Source organism: Pithys albifrons, chromosome 1 (assembly GCF_047495875.1).
Source record: "Pithys albifrons albifrons isolate INPA30051 chromosome 1, PitAlb_v1, whole genome shotgun sequence".
In the NCBI taxonomy this organism is placed as follows: domain Eukaryota; kingdom Metazoa; phylum Chordata; class Aves; order Passeriformes; family Thamnophilidae; genus Pithys; species Pithys albifrons.
In genome coordinates, this window is record NC_092458.1 from 87,729,489 (window position 1) to 87,744,739 (window position 15,251).

Genomic DNA, 15,251 nt, shown 5'->3' on the forward strand with positions numbered 1-15,251 from the left:
TAGGCTGGAATGGTACATGATATCAAACATGTCACAAATACAAAAAGGGGGTGACAGTCATTGAGTTTGTTGATGTTGTGCAAGAGATGGAATGTCCTTTTCATGATTGTGTTCCAAATCCTATTTCATTATACACAAAGCTGAGTAGAGAGGGGTGTAATTGACGGTTGCCTGGGATAAGGTTAATCCATTGCCACTGATCATCTCTGGTAACAGCTCTGTTAAATGTGAGCACTTCAAAGAGACTTCACAAAATATGTGTGCAGGATGAGTACTACATTCCAGTCTTGGAAATATGACTAGATTTTGGTACAGCCATTAGAACTGACATGGAAAGCAAACAGACTGATTTCCCTGTGCAAACTTCACCATCATCTTGCTGATCATTAGTATAGATTTTCCTTCCTTTCTGCAGAACTCTGTGCAATCTGGGAGAGAAAAAAAGAAATTCTTATGCTTTGAAGTAAAAAAACAGCTAGTCCAGAAATATGAAGTCCAATGAATGATTTCCACACAACATTAACATCATTAGTTTCACACCTAGCGTTTTCCTGAGATTACAAATTGTCACTCCTAGACTTTTTTGCCTGGTGTATTTTTTGCTAATTAGAATCAAGAGCTCTCCAGGGCTGTAGTGGTGTCCTGGGGATCTTACCATCTCTTCCCAAGAAGTTAGCAAGATCTGCATCCTGGTGAGTGGACAGGTTAATTAAATACTCTGTTTTAGCACTGGTGCTGTGTGGTTGTTGGACACGTCCTGTGATGTGTGGCCTCAGTAAGGTGAGCTGGCTCTTCCAGTTACTTATCTGTCCTGCTGTGTGGGTAAGAGGCATTGTAGCAACTGTGGTGGAATATGATCAGCATTGAATGAATCAGCAGGGTCTTGTGCCAAAGAAGAAGTTTGAGCTCATCAGCTTGAATTGTCATTAGTTCCACAAATGGGGTTGTGAGGAACTCCTTGTCTGGAGGGGTTGGTGAATTTTGCAGAAATACAGTTTTAGCAGCTGTTGTCCCTTTATTCCTGAGAACTGGGAGTATTTTACTCTTGTCTCAGAAAGATCTTGTCTCAGGACAACTGTTTCTCCTCAAATGCTTTTCCATCCACTCTTGCATTACTGCTCCTCAGGTTTGAGAAAGTTTGGAACTTTTTTATCAGTAACATGGTCTAACAGTGATCTATAAGCAGTTGGGTCCCTACAACCTGAGTTTCACTATCTCAGGGGCTTTTTATTAAGAATAGGTCTTGATGTCAGATGTGAAGTCCTTGTTTCCAGTCTGTTGCACCTCTAGCCATCTGTGAGGAGGACGGTCAGTAGCCTGGGTAGGACACTGATAAGTCTGTGCAACACAGACACCATTGCTGTGTCCATGTGAACACTCTTATTTTGAGCAAACTCCCTAGTACTGATTGCAGCAGAAATGCCATTGCCTGTGTGCAGCACATGGTCTCATTTCACCTACTCCCATGTACCTACCCCAAGAGACTGCCAATTGTCTGATCTATTGCTGCCTCTCTGGTCCAGGCTCTTGAGCAATACTCCTCATGTTTGCTGTAGAGAGGGATGGCAGGAATACTGAAGTGGAGTAATCTGTTCTGTGGTCTGGAAGTGTTAGTTCTCCCTTACCAGGTAGGGCTGTTACCAGCTGCTGCCCTTCCCTCAGTAGGGTTTGAGCTTTGTACATTCTGTATGGTCATGACTGTGACTGTGGCACATGTCTGTGTCTGTAACAGCAGAATGGATCCTTCTGACTGTATATTCTGCACGTTGCCTGTTTCAGCAGCATCCCTGGGCATTAGGACAGCAACTGTGTACACACTATACCTGTAGAGAGAGAAGCTGTACTTTTGACTTCCAGGAAATCAGCACTATGGTTTGAGTTGAAATATGAATGTTACTGTTATTACAATTGCCCGAGTGCAGCTCTGGGTGTGATGGGAAAGAAACAGAAATACCTTATTTGCAGTACGTCCCTGAATCTGGGATTTAATGTTTTTTACTTGTGGTGTTGGTGTTTACCTTGGCAGCTTTCTGGTCAGGCAGAGGGAAGTCAAGTCACTGAAGACACGATGCAATCTGCTCCTATTTCCCCACTTGGAAGGATATTGAGACAGTACAATTCCAAGTTGAATGGGACCTGCAGTAAGGAAACTACTGTATGCTTCCTTCAGATGTTGGGAAAGGTGTTGGGAAATACTGGGTGTGACTTTTTTCCATTTCCTAAGTGCACAGACCAGTCATCTGCACATGGGTGGAGAGGCAAGAGGTTTCAGTTGCAGGACAAACCAACTGCCTTTAAGATGTGGGTATCTGAAGGTTGATGTTTGCTTTTCTTATTGACAGGAAGATTATACACTCTTAAGATTCCTAAAGTGCTTTTTACATTTATTATTATCAGTGTATTACATTGTTCCCCCCCCCCCTTTTCCCATTTGTCTCCTTCACCAGTTCAGTAATGGTAGGCTCCATGTGTTGCAGGTCACATGATTCCATGACACATGTGTATGTATATGTATGAGATGCCTGGTGGTTCTGCTCAGACTGTGCTAGACTTCTCTCTTCAGAAACACCCTTCATTTCAGAGAAGGCACCTGCCACTATGATGCCTGGGGGCTTATCTGACACCAAAGCTGCTACTCCAGAAGTCCAGCATATGGTTAACCAGGTGAGTTGCACCCTGTCTTTACATGAAGTCTTTTGGGCAAATAGCTGAGTCCTGAAGGTTGTGTAGGGGCTGGCAGACGAGGTGATACTGAGCCAGAGTTTGTCAGCTTGTGCAGAAAGTGGGAATCCCCTTGATTATCAGTGTTTTCTCTGTATCTTCCGTGTCCATAGCGAGGCGTAGTACTGGCTACCTTCATGTTCCCGCTCACCCACCTCATCGTCTTCACCCTCAAGTCTCTGAAAGATGAGCTCTTCTCCCTTTGGCAACTGCATAAAGTGTAATTTAGGCCCTCCTTGGGGAAACAAAATAGGAAGTAGTGGGACTGAAAGATACTGCTGCACACTCCCTCTGCCTGGTGTGCAGGGCTCCCAGCTCCCTCCTTTGCTGTGTCACTGAGGACAGAGTTTGCATCAGCACCGTTCCATGACTCCTGTGATCTTGCTAGCTGAGACGAGGCAATGACCAAACCAGACTGATGTGAGCTGGACTGTGTATGTGGAGAGGCAGAACCTCCAGGAGAGATCTGTCAGAGCCCAGTGCTCTGACCGTGTTCTTTTAGGTAGTCCACAGGTGGGTGGGATAACGTTTAACATCCACTTTACTTATTTGAAGGTGTTTGATGTTACATGAGGCTTGTGATTTAGCAGAGAGATACAGATATTCTGGAAACTCAATACAGATCTAAGTTACTCTCAGTAAAATGTAGAGATTGCAATACTCAGTTCAGTGATGACACCACCAGTGTGGTGTCCGTTACTGGTCTGTATAATGTGCTCCCTATCATGACACTGGGAATCCTCAGTTGCCAAGAAGAGATCTATGGGTTGAAGACACTTCTAGCCAGCTGCTTTCTTCAAATTCTTGTGTTCCTTGTTTCTTTTTTATACTCTGTGTTGGGCAGAGCCACGTATTCTGTCCCCCCAGTGCTGGTTTGGCTAATTCAGAGGGGCATTCCCTTTCTTTTATTGAACTTGGGGAGTTACTCCACCAGAATGACCCCCTTGACTGGCAGAACTTTTTCTCTAAAATGCCCTGTGGTCTCCTTGGTGTTGAGATAAAGTCAGTTTATCTTGAAAAGCAGTGGTCAGTCACACCTTGAATTATTCATGGAGTTTTGTGGGCAGCACATCACCCTCCCCAGCTCCTCTGAGCCTTTTTCCACTTGGGGGCTTTATTGGTCAGACACAGCTGGGCTCACAGAGTCAGGCATATGTTGTGAAATGCCTCAAGGGCCTCCTTTGGAGCCAGTGCAGCATCCCACATACTGAGCTACGTTTTCAATGCTGGGCCGTGTCATTTATGGGTGATCAAAAGTATTGCAATGTGTATCAGAGGTGAAACCACAGCAGTTGGCTGTCAGTGAGTGAACAGGCACTTAAAAATGTGAATGCTGGTTTCAGGCTGTGCTAACGTTCACAAAGTACAGGGCAAATGTGGAATGTGAAATGGGGATGGTGCAGATTTTCTATTTGATTCCAGAAGAAGAATGATCTCAATTTTGGTGTTCTCCTCAGCTTCAGGAGAATGAAAACAGATTCTTCTTTGCTCTTCATTTTTTGCAAGGTGAAAATTTCTGCCTTGTGCTGAGAGCAGGAGAGAGAACTCTTTGTAGTCCCTCTTCATCACAGAGGCTTTGGTAGAGCTCTCTAAGGAAAATGGTCTTATGGAGACACACCTTATGTTGGGAATATCCTGCTATGATTCCAGTATTTGTCAACCTTCCATGATGAAATTCTGTGGGATTTTATGCTCTACCAAGTGGAGAAGCAGTTCTTTGGATGAAGTTGTGAAGATCACCTGTGGAGCTTGGGATGTCCAAGATCTGTCTGCTCATGGGATTACATAATTATTTACTTACACTCGTGCCTTGTCAGTAGTCATAATTAGTGATGCAGGAAATGTTATTTATTCAGTCTTCTTGTTTTACAGCTGTTGCCTAAAACTGAGGAATGTTTTAGGTATAGGGCATGTTAGATAAGAGCATAGGAATGTGGTATTTTTTCATCTTAAGGATTTAGGAGATGTTTACCTGCCTGATTTTACTGAAGGGTTGGTCTGTAAATAACAAATGGGAGGCATAGTGGCCAGAGGCTGGGAAAGAGAGCAGAACTTGAGAGAAGCACCTTTGTTTTGTTTTATTTTATTCTGAGAGAGGAATATAATGTATCAAAAGTTGCCACTTAGGAGAATTCTAGGAGCGCCCTGACCCAGCCAGCTCGAAGGGGATTGGGAATTAAGGTTTCTCTGGTTTGCTAAAGTCAGCAGCTCCTGAGTTGAAAGTACAGCTGTCAGTTCCTGGGACAGAAATCCTGTGGAAGCTGCTTGACAAAAGAGCAGAATAAGAGATTATGAGGAACCTGAATATGATGACAATTTCTGACACTTTACAAACTATCCGGATATTCCTTGGGTGCTTTTTGTGACCTGCCTGCTGGGAAGGAGTGTCTTGGGAGTGACAGCCAGCTGTAGGTGGATGTGCTGAGAATGCAAATTAATTCTGTGTGTTTCTGCAGAACAGGTGGGTGGTGAGAAGCACTGAATGCTGCTGGCCCCTCCCAGCTACTCTGCCCAAATTGTGCAGTGCATCAGGTCATTAGCATGGGTGTCATGTGCAGAGAGGCATCCTCCCTAGAAAAGATTGTTATGCTTGTGGAGTGGTGGTCAGAGGCTGTCTTTGGCATAGTGATCATGAAATTACAGAGTTTTTAGTTCTTGGAGTAGTAAGGAAGGGGGTCAGCAAAACTGTTGCCTTGGACTTCTGGAAGGCAGACTTTGGCCTGTTTGGGAGACTGGCTGAGAGAATTCCTTGGGTGCAGTCCTGAAGGGCAAAGCGGTCCAGGAAGGCTGGATATTCTTCAAGAAGGAAATCCTAAAGGTGCAGAAGCAGCATATGCCAAAATATGGGCTGTTGGGGAAGAAGACTGGACTGGCTAAATGGAGAGTGTTGGCTGGAACAAAGGGGAAAAAACAGAGTTTATGAACTTTGGAAAAAGGGACAGACAACTCAGGAGGACTACAAAGGTGTTGTGAGGTTGTGTAGGGAGAAAGCTGGAAAGGCAAAAGCCCAACTAAGCACTTAATCTGGCTGCAGCCATAAGAGATCACAAAGGATGTTTTTACAAATACATCAGCAACAAAAGGAGGAGTAAGGAGAATCTCCATAATTTGCTGGATGTGGGGAGAAACGTTGCCACAAAGGATGAAGAAAAGGCTGGGGTACTTACTGCCTTCTTTTCCTCAGTCATTAATAGTCAGACCAGTTGTTCTCAGGCTACCCAGCTCCCTGAGCTGAAGACAGAAGGAGCAGGATGAAGCTCCCCCAGTCTAGGAAGAAACAGTTACTGACCTACTTCTCCTCTTAAAGTCTATGTGTAAGTCTATGGGGCAGGATGGAATCCACAGGAGGATGCTGAAGAAGCTGGTGGAAGAGCTTGCCAAGCCACTCTCCATCATTTACCAGCAGTCTTGGCTCACTGGGGAGGTCCCAGACAACCAGAGGTTGGTCAGTGTGTCACCCATCCACAAGAAGGGCCAGAACGAGGATCCAGGAAGGAGGATCCGGGGAACTACAGGCCTTTCAGGCTGACCTTGGTACCAGGGTAGGTCAGGGAAGAACAGCTCATCCTGAGTGCCATCACACAGAATGTACTGGACAACCACGCCCAGCCAGCAAGGGTTTAGGAAAGGCAGGTAGTGCTTGACATACCTGATCTCCTTCTATGTCAGGTTGACCTGCCTAGTGGATGAGGGCAAGGCTGTGGATGTTGTCTGCCTGGAGTCTGACACCATTTGCTACAGCATTCTCCTGGAGAAGCTGGCAGCCCATGGCTTGGACAGCTTCCCTGTTCACTGGGTAAAAATCTTTCAGGATGGCTGGGCCCAGAGAGTGCAGGTGAATGGAGTTACATCCAGTTGGTGGGTGGTCACTAGTGGGGTTCCCCAAGACTCAGTTTTGGAGCCAGTCCTGTTTAATATATTGGTGATCTGGACAAGGGGATCGAGGGCACCCTCAGTCAGTTTGCAGACAACCCCAAGCTGGGTAGGAGTGTTCATCTGCTGGAGCTTAGGAAGGCTCTGTAGAGGGATCTGGACAATGCTGGGGCTAACTATGTGAGGTTTAACAAGGCCAAGTGCTGGGTCCTGCACTTGGATCACCACAACCCCATGCAGCACTACAGGCTATCTCCTTTGACACAGAATTAAAAGGACAGCAGGTAGCTGTTCCCCCTATACTGAGCAGGGGACAGTTCAGCTGGAGAGCTTTGGGTCAGGGAAAACTATACAAAGCCAAATTCTAAGAGGATTGTAAAGAATGATGGAGGCAATGCTAGAAAGGAGGGCTGGAGGTCTTCATGTAAATTGGTTTAGAGTAGGGGTTCTCAGTTTATTTCATTAGGGGTGAATGTGTGGAATATGGGAAAGAAAAGCTTAAATATGAACCTGTCAGTCATTTTCCCCTTTCTTTCTACAGGTGAAGCCACAATTTGAAAGCAGGGAAAACAGGAAGTGTCCCATGTTTACAGCCATAGTATATAAGACGCAAGTGGTTGCTGGGATAAACTACTTCATTAAGGTTTGTATATATGATAGGAGGGAGTGCTTTGCAATTAAACAATATAGGTGACTTGCAGGGTGGCTCAGAGCTAGAAAGAGAAGCAAATGTAGTAGAACAACATCTATGAGACAGTGATGTGAGTAACAGAGTTGAGGGCTATCTCCAGACGCTTATAGAAGAAGACATTTATAAAATTCCTCTCTGTGGAGGAATAGAAAGAGGAATGAAGAGGAATAGAAAAACCTTGAAAACATTGAAAAACCTTGAGTTTCTTCAGATGTGACTGGTGCGTTTCTTAGGATCATCCCACCCAGAGGCTTACCAACTGAAGGGATTTAAACAGGTTGTAACTCTGCTCTCCTGTTTCCCTTTAAAACAAAGTAGCTTTCTTATTGTGTCTGTGCCCTCCCAATGTGCAGTTGAAGTCAGTCTGAGGATCAGATGGAGAGTTAGAGTCCTTTTTGTAAAGCAGTGCAAGCACCTCGTGGCCTGCTGACTAGTTTTGCAAGCAAGCAGGTCCGTTGATGTTTTGGTTCTGCATGACATGCTGCAGAGGTACAGCCTGCCTGCTGGTTCTTTCTGTGTTTCCAACACCCCTCTCTGCTGTGGAGGAAGAAAAATGGGTAATGCTTAGTTTGAGCTTTCTGATGGCATCACTCAGTCTCTAGTAGAAACCCTTGCCCATGGCTGTGAGCTGGTGTTTCTGTGAAGTATGTATGTATGGCCAAACTTCGCTAACGAAGATTTTGGGAAGGGCTGTCCCCACGTGGGTGTGCCCTTCCAGCCTGCGCAGTGGATTTTTTAGGTGAGGCACAGCGTGTGCAGAACTGGCCCCACCATTTCAGTCCTGAGGTTCATCTGCCACAGCCGAGCGAGCTTGGACAGTGACACTGAAGTTTCCTCAGGACTAGAACCTACAGCACCCGGCATTTCCCAGGAGGTCTCCCATCCAAGTACTAATCCGGGGCTGACCCTGCTTAGCTTCTGAGATCTGACGGGATCGGATGTCAGGGAGGCATTTAACTGCCCTTCTGTGAAGTAGCACAAAAGAAATTGCTGGGTGTATTTTACAACTGAAGGCTGTCGAGCACTGCCAAGGGACAGGCTGGTCTTCTGGAGCAGAGCTGACATGGCATGGGACTGCTGTCTCTCAAACCCCACAGGTGTGGGGACATGTGCCTGATAGGACAAACTCCTCTGACAAGGGTCAGAATTGTTTCATGAAAGAAATTGCCAGGGAGTGTTAGGAGGAGCGTAACTCTGCACAGAGACATGATGAGCATTTGCTCCATGCTTCTCATATGTAGTTGATGGCAGGAAGGACAGACACTGCAAACCTTTTTCTTTCCCAGGTGCTTCCTTAAAATAACTCTGATCAGTTATTTGTTCTCTGTGGGCACCAGGGGACTGTACTGACAGAGTACCTCTTCTGTGGATAGTCAGAGTCTTACCTACATGAATGATGTTTATTCTTCTCTTGTGAGATGAGCTTTCACTTGGTGGACAAAGCACTGAGTAATTAAGAGTACATATTTACAAGTACAGCCAGAAGTCATGCCCAGTTGCATTTCTTCCCTTGGTGCCATCTCATTGCTGACCTAGGCAATGTAAAGTACTTGTCTGCTGTCCCTGCTAAGTCTCATGACCAAACTGCTCAGAAATGAAAATTGACATGTTATTGAACTTGGAAAAAATCCATTTGTAACACTGAAAACTGATGATTTCTCTCTTCTTTCCAATTTTACCTGTGATGGGTACAAGTTACTCATTTTAGCATTTACTGGAACAAGCTCCGTCAAAAGATAAATTCTTTTGTATTTCTGAATTTTCCACATCACTAATGTTACCAACAGACATGCAGCTGAGATGTATTCCAGACCAAGACAAACTGCCACATTGCAGCCACCAGAAGGCATGTAAAAACAGAGCCCAAGGCATTAACTTTCCATTGATACTATGTACCTCACAGAGGGAGAGTTTAGTGCCTGTTATGCTTGGCTCCCTATGACTGAAATGATACAGCTTCCTATCAAGTCTTTATATGAGGACTTTCTGGAGAGGAAGCTGAATTTATTTGAAGAAGTATTTATTTCTGGCATTCACACACACTCCCACAGGCACCAAAATGTGTCAGGTTGCCTGTTCAGGCACTGATGTGTTTGGAGTAATTCTGCAGACAAGGGCTCCTGGCTTTCAAGTTGTCAGTTTCTCTAGACCATGTGCTAGTTTCGGATAGATCTTTCTGTATCCTCTAGGTACAGAAACCTTTCTCCTAGTTGTGCCTTCTGATGCTCAAGCTGGCCTGCTCACTTTCCCTTCACATGAACCTGAAGGTTTTTTAATAGTTTTCTCCAGGTGATGACAGTTTCTGCATTGGATACTATCGAGACTTGGTTAACAGGTGTTAAAGTAAAAATGAAGATACATCTAAAATTAAGCTCCTAGCAAAGATATTCTTTCAAGAATATAAAGAGTATCCCTTTATTTGAACATGCTTTGAACCCATGCTCCTCACTTTCCAACTCTTTTGGTTTCCAGGTTGAAGTCTCCAAAACTGACTATGTCCACTTAAAGGTGTTTAAGAGTCTTCCTCATGAGAACCAAGATCTCAGCCTTGTCAGTTTTCAGACTGGCAAAACCAAAGATGATCCCCTGACCTATTTCTGAGAGATGATGAGTGGTGCCTCACTTCTGCAGGTCATGTGGCGGTTCTGCCTGTGACAGTAAATTAAAAAAGTTTTGAAAGCCATTGTCCTTATTTTTGTTTTGCTGCTGATACACCTGCAGAAGCCTTTCTTGTTATCTGTCTCTCACCAGATTAAAATAAAGTATTTCTAATTAACACATAGAATAAGCATAAGGTTACCTGGAATTATAGAAAACACAGAAAAAAATCTCAGAGCAGGATAGTAACTAATACTGAAAAGCAGTAAGAGAACACTGAAACACCAGTCAAATGTAAAAGTAAAAAGAAATATTTATTGTTATTAATGCAGAAATGCTTGTCCAGCATAAATTCCCTTCCAGGACTTTTCCATAGGACCGAGAACAAAAGCAAGCTGGTTTGGATTTTAAACTCACACACCCTCTACGGGGCATTCCTTGCTACTGCTGCAAGAGGATGAACATGATTACCAAGGGAATGTTTGTTTCAAAGTTCTGTAATCCTCTATCTCTTCCTTACAAAATTGTTTCAGCTCTCTTCAGGTATTGGCAAAGACCTGTCTCTCTTCAGGTCTTTGCCAATAAAATACATAGCACAGTTTAAATCTACACACGTATTCACAGTTGAAAAGCAGCACAGAAAAGATTGAGGCTTTCCTCTTGCTCCTTGCTACAAATACATGAGTGCTACTGTCACTCCCCTCCTCATTTCCAGACCAAGGAAGTCCACAAACAGGACTAAAGTCTAAATTAAGTCGCAACTAAAGTTGAGTTTGCATTAGTGCAGGTAATAGGAGAGCCATATGACTCTCAAATTCAGAGATTGCAAAGGAAGGGAATGGCATAAAAGAAACTGATTTTTTCCCGCCATTATGTTAAAAAAAGACACTTTTCCTTCGTTGGCACACTAATCAACACTTTGTAGCCTACAGAAAATGCACATAAGAAACCATTAGGAAAATGCACAAGATAAGCTTGCTAGAAGAAAGCCAGTTCATCGTGCTTTGTCTTGCTGCCCTGGTAGCTGTGGAGGCTCAGGGGCTTGCTCTCGTGGGGAAGGCTCTTGAACACCCGCAGGTGCATGAACTCATCGTTACCAACATGAACCTGCAACACACGAAACCCAGTTAGATCCATGGAGTGAGAGCAGCCTTCAGCAGGAGGGAGGTGCAGACTGGTGTGTTTTTGAGGAGGGAGAAGCAGATAGGCAGTAAAAAAACCCATCGCCTAAGAAGGTGTGATCTTGTTTTAAACCAGACTGGGAGCCATAACTGTGGAAATACCACCTAATATTCCCATGAAAATGACAATAAGAATATTTCTCTATTTAACACAGGCAGGGAGAGGGGCTGGGAGATGGACTTTTTTTAAATGCACAATTTTTTTTGTATTAAGGCCAAATCATAAGCATTCTGTAGTCAAGCAAAAAAAACCCCCACCATTACAAAGATTATACACACTAATTAAAAAAAAATCCCAGTGCCATCTACCTTGATGAAGTAGTTTGTTCCAGCAACCACCTGAGTTTTAAACTCCACTGCAGTGAAGACGTCAAAGGTTTTCCCTTCTTTTTCTTCTAGTTGAGATTTCACCTTAAGGAAACAATAAGTTATTTAAGACTGATAAAAGATTCAAGTATTCAGGACTTAAGACCACTGAATTCCCAAGAGCTCCTGCTTTTCCAAGTTATTAAAAGATCAAAATGCATCATGCTAATTTTGTGTTAGGGCAGGACCAGAAGTCTAGGGAGGTGGCAAAGCCACCACAGACTGACACCAAATCTGCACAACACTTACCTGATAGTTCTTCCAACATGTCTGCTGGAGTCTGTAGTTTCCAAATGTAAATCAGTGCTCAAGAAGTCAGAATAACTTGTCAAATACACTAGAGGGAGGCATGAATTCCTGTGAGTTGCAGCTCTTCTCTCCCACACTTGGCTGTCTAGAACCTCGTGGTTATATGGTAAATTCTTGGACAGGAAAACAGATCTCAGCCTTTGCTTACCAGGGCAAGAGTAGGAATTCCTTGCTGCAAGTTAGTTCCACCCAGGTCATACCTCCTGCACAGCCTCATTGTGCAGCCTTCCCCCCACCTCTAGTGCAACAGTACCAGCAGCAAGCAGATTTTTCAGCTACATCATGCACCTCTCCTTCTTCCTAAATTCAAGGGGAATAAATACATTTGCTTTCCTGCATGAATCCTCCCTGCTTCCTTGGAGAAAAACAAGTGCCAGCTTGTCACTGCTCTGGTACTCCAGGTGAAGTAGGAACAGAAAGAATTCCTCCAACATGGCATGTTCTCCCACCTCTCCAGCACCCAGAAGGCACAGAACCAGACAGGTGCCATTCCAGTGATCATCCTGGCCCTGGGAACTGTGAACATACTTTTCATCTTCTCTCAGAGGCCGTATCTCTGTGCTCCTTCCAGAATATGAACGCTACGTTAAAAGCAAGATAATGATGTCTGGACACTTTTGTCCTTGTTTTTTGCCATATGAAATTCAAAGCTGCATTCTAAGATGCCATGAGGGGCACAGCCCCAGAAAGCACCGTGATTCAGTCCTACCTCCTCCCCTTGCCCTGAGTCAGATGATGAAGCAAGTGTTTCAGTGTTCATCACCAGAGCTACTTTTAAAAATTTAAGCAGCAGGAGGAACATATGTAATCCCACTGACTCTATTCTGTCCTGTGCTCCTTTAAAAATCCTAGCCAATGTGCAAGGTTAGTTTCTGAGGTCTCCAAATTGTCCCATCTCAGCACATTTTGTACTTACACACTGGACTCCATGGCTGCAGACAGCTCAGAGTCACATGCAGCTGCCAGCTTGTCAGGGTGTTACAGTGGTAGTGACTCACCACAGCATGTGACAAATGAGCATCCTGATTCAGTATGGAGAGGGAGATCCCAGACAGAAATACTCTCCAAAAGACCTGGTATCAGCTCATCTTGACAGTTCATGTGATCTCAGACTGGATCCACCAGTTCTGGTGGACACAAGCCAGCACTGTGTCCTGGTGGTAAAAAAGGTAACAGAATACTGGGCTGCAGCAGCAGCCTAGCCAGAAGGGAGGCAAGTGGTCGTGGCCCTTTCCTTGGCACATTTTAGAGAACATTTGGAATACTGTGTCCAGTTTTCAGTCCCCAATACAAGAAAGATGTCAATAAACTGTAGCGAGCTCAGCCGAGGGCTGCCATGAGCATTCCATGAGCTCAGATGGCTGGAGCACTCATGCTGTGAGGAGAGGAAGAAAATGAGCTTGCTCAGCTCAGGGAAGTAAAGACTTTGAGGAACACTTTCCAGTATCTATAAGAAGCCAGGCTCTTTACTGAGGAGTGATGGCAGAAGAATGAGACAAAATGGTGATAAATTGAAACTGGAGGTTCAGACTGGATATAAGGAAAAACTTTTCCTCTGAGGACGCTCCTGCAGTACAGAAGATGTGACCAGAGAAGCTGAGGAGTTTTCATCCTTGGAGGTTTTCAAGACCTGACTGGATAAAGCCCTGAGCAGCCTGGGACTGCTCACCCTGTGCTCAGACAGGGGGTGCAGTCCCTTCCCACCCAAACAATCCATGACTCAGTCACAAGGCTGAAAATTATCAGGCCCTGAAGGCTGTTCACTGCTCTGCATGACCAGTTTGGTTACTCCCAGCACAGTCACTAAAAAGCAGATGGTACTAAACCACCCTGACGAACCTCTGCCACAGTTACCAATGAGAAGCCAAAGGCTGAATAGGCCTGGGTGGAAATCCTTGCTGTGGAGAGGCAGTTCCTATGGGACTCTGAAGCCAAACACTGCTGAAGGAAGCTGTCCTGTTCTGTGTCACACTCTACTTGCTCTGGGTGAGCAGCAATACTTGCCAGGGTCACAACACTGAGCAACATTTGGTCATCCCAAGGATTCTTATGAAACAGTGCACTGAAGGCAAGAACTGAAAAAGCAGGAATAGGAAATATTTTTATGGCAAGCAAACTGTCAGGTTTTAATAAGTCTCCACAATTACTTGACTTGAAGCAGAACAAAATGATTTATGAAGTCTACCTTGATTAAACAAAACTAATGCTTTCCCCACAGTCTGTACAGATGAGGATACCTTTCAGTTTTGGATCTTCCCACTTGTATTTCTTTAAATAATTTAAACTGGCAGTCAAAACAAGCTGGACAAATTCTGAAGTATTGATGTGATTTAAATGAAAATCCTAGATTTTTGGTTAATTCTGTCCACCTCTGAATCCAAGTGGGTTTTATTTTCACATTCTTTATTTTTGAATTACCTGACCACTGCAGTGTGCCACAGAACACTCAGTCAGGATTTCAAATCTAGTTGTAAGACCAAATACAATGTTAATTTTGTATTTGCATTAACTTTACCATGACATGTAGGCTTTTTCAGGTCAAAGCAGTAATTGTGACTCAGCAATTCTCAAAAATGTACTTATTACTGGAAACTCAGGGTGGTGCTTAGGAGATGCGCATCTCTCTCTCTCTCTCTTTTTAAAACAAAGAATCATTAGATTGTACAAACAGATGTTAATTTCAATGACTGCTGTGCCTTTGGGTGCTCTGTAAGTGTTTAGGAACTGTTGTAGCCTAGGCAACAAAACCAAAAAGCAGAAGAAACGTGAGTTTCCACTACAGCAACAGGACCATGAAAGAACTGAGTTGTACATTGGCATTTTTAAGCGTAAAAGCATTAACACACGAGCAATAAATGAAGTTACTGTAAATAGCAGAGTATCAGGATTTGGAGCTGGCAGCGACTGGAGCTGAATTCTGTGCTGGGGAATAGCAGAAGCAGCTCAGATTTCTGGTTTATTTCCCCTCCCCACCCCCAAAACCCAAACCCGAACCCCTCCCAAATCCCTCAAAACAAACAAACCCCTCTAAAACACCAAAACTCAAATACGTGCTCAAGGTTTGAACTTTTAAAGAGCCACCTGAGCGTACTCGAGCTCAAGACAAGGACTTCGGGCGCTGCTCCCGGGTGGTCCCAGCGCCGTTCCCGCACTCCGGGGCTGGACCGGGGCCATCCCCGCGCTGCCTCCGCTTCCTCCAGAGCCCACCGAGCCCCGCCAGGCCCGGGGGCTCCGGGAGCCGCTGACTGCTCCGTGCACTCCCAATTCCTTGCGCCTTTTACCCCGCGGGCCCCGGCCGTGCTCCCGCACTCAGGACTGGCCGAACTCACCCCCGGCCTCCCTGCCCGCAGGTCCCTCCCGGGGCTCGCCCCGGCGCCCTCACCTCCTGCACGATCTGCTGCGTCTCGTCGGTTGCGGGCCGGGTCGCCGAGGGGCCCCCGCACAACATGGTGGTGGCTCCGCTCCGGCTCTCCCGCTCCGCTCCTCCCGCGGGCGGGGCCGCGGCTGCGGCG

General features: G+C 45.1%; 2 protein-coding genes across 2 annotated transcripts; one reads left to right on the forward strand and one right to left on the reverse strand.

Annotated features, from left to right (window-relative positions):
- Positions 1-2,496: 2,496 nt before the first annotated feature.
- On the forward strand, positions 2,497-9,968 carry LOC139673660 (cystatin-A-like). Its single transcript, XM_071559445.1, has 3 exons — positions 2,497-2,664; positions 7,136-7,237; positions 9,758-9,968. Exons 1-3 carry the CDS (start codon positions 2,599-2,601, stop codon positions 9,884-9,886), a joined length of 297 nt encoding a protein of 98 aa, XP_071415546.1. The 5' UTR covers positions 2,497-2,598; the 3' UTR covers positions 9,887-9,968.
- Positions 9,969-10,178: 210 nt separating this feature from the next.
- On the reverse strand, positions 10,179-15,251 carry LOC139673673 (cystatin-B-like). The gene is made up of 3 exons (XM_071559454.1): positions 15,122-15,251; positions 11,374-11,475; positions 10,179-10,990 (listed from the first exon to the last, which is right to left on the reverse strand). The coding sequence occupies exons 1-3, from the start codon at positions 15,185-15,187 to the stop codon at positions 10,862-10,864; spliced, it is 297 nt and encodes a 98-aa protein (XP_071415555.1). The 5' UTR covers positions 15,188-15,251; the 3' UTR covers positions 10,179-10,861.

Coding starts and splice junctions, on each gene's coding strand:
- LOC139673660 (XM_071559445.1), top strand. CDS start 2,599: ATGATGCCTGGGGGCTTATCTGACACCAAAGCTGCTACTCCAGAAGTC. Junction 2,665..7,135: donor TCCAGCATATGGTTAACCAG/GTGAGTTGCACC, acceptor TTCTTTCTACAG/GTGAAGCCACAATTTGAAAG. Junction 7,238..9,757: donor GGATAAACTACTTCATTAAG/GTTTGTATATAT, acceptor TTTGGTTTCCAG/GTTGAAGTCTCCAAAACTGA.
- LOC139673673 (XM_071559454.1), bottom strand. CDS start 15,187: ATGTTGTGCGGGGGCCCCTCGGCGACCCGGCCCGCAACCGACGAGACG. Junction 11,476..15,121: donor CGCAGCAGATCGTGCAGGAG/GTGAGGGCGCCG, acceptor TGTTTCCTTAAG/GTGAAATCTCAACTAGAAGA. Junction 10,991..11,373: donor GAACAAACTACTTCATCAAG/GTAGATGGCACT, acceptor CGTGTGTTGCAG/GTTCATGTTGGTAACGATGA.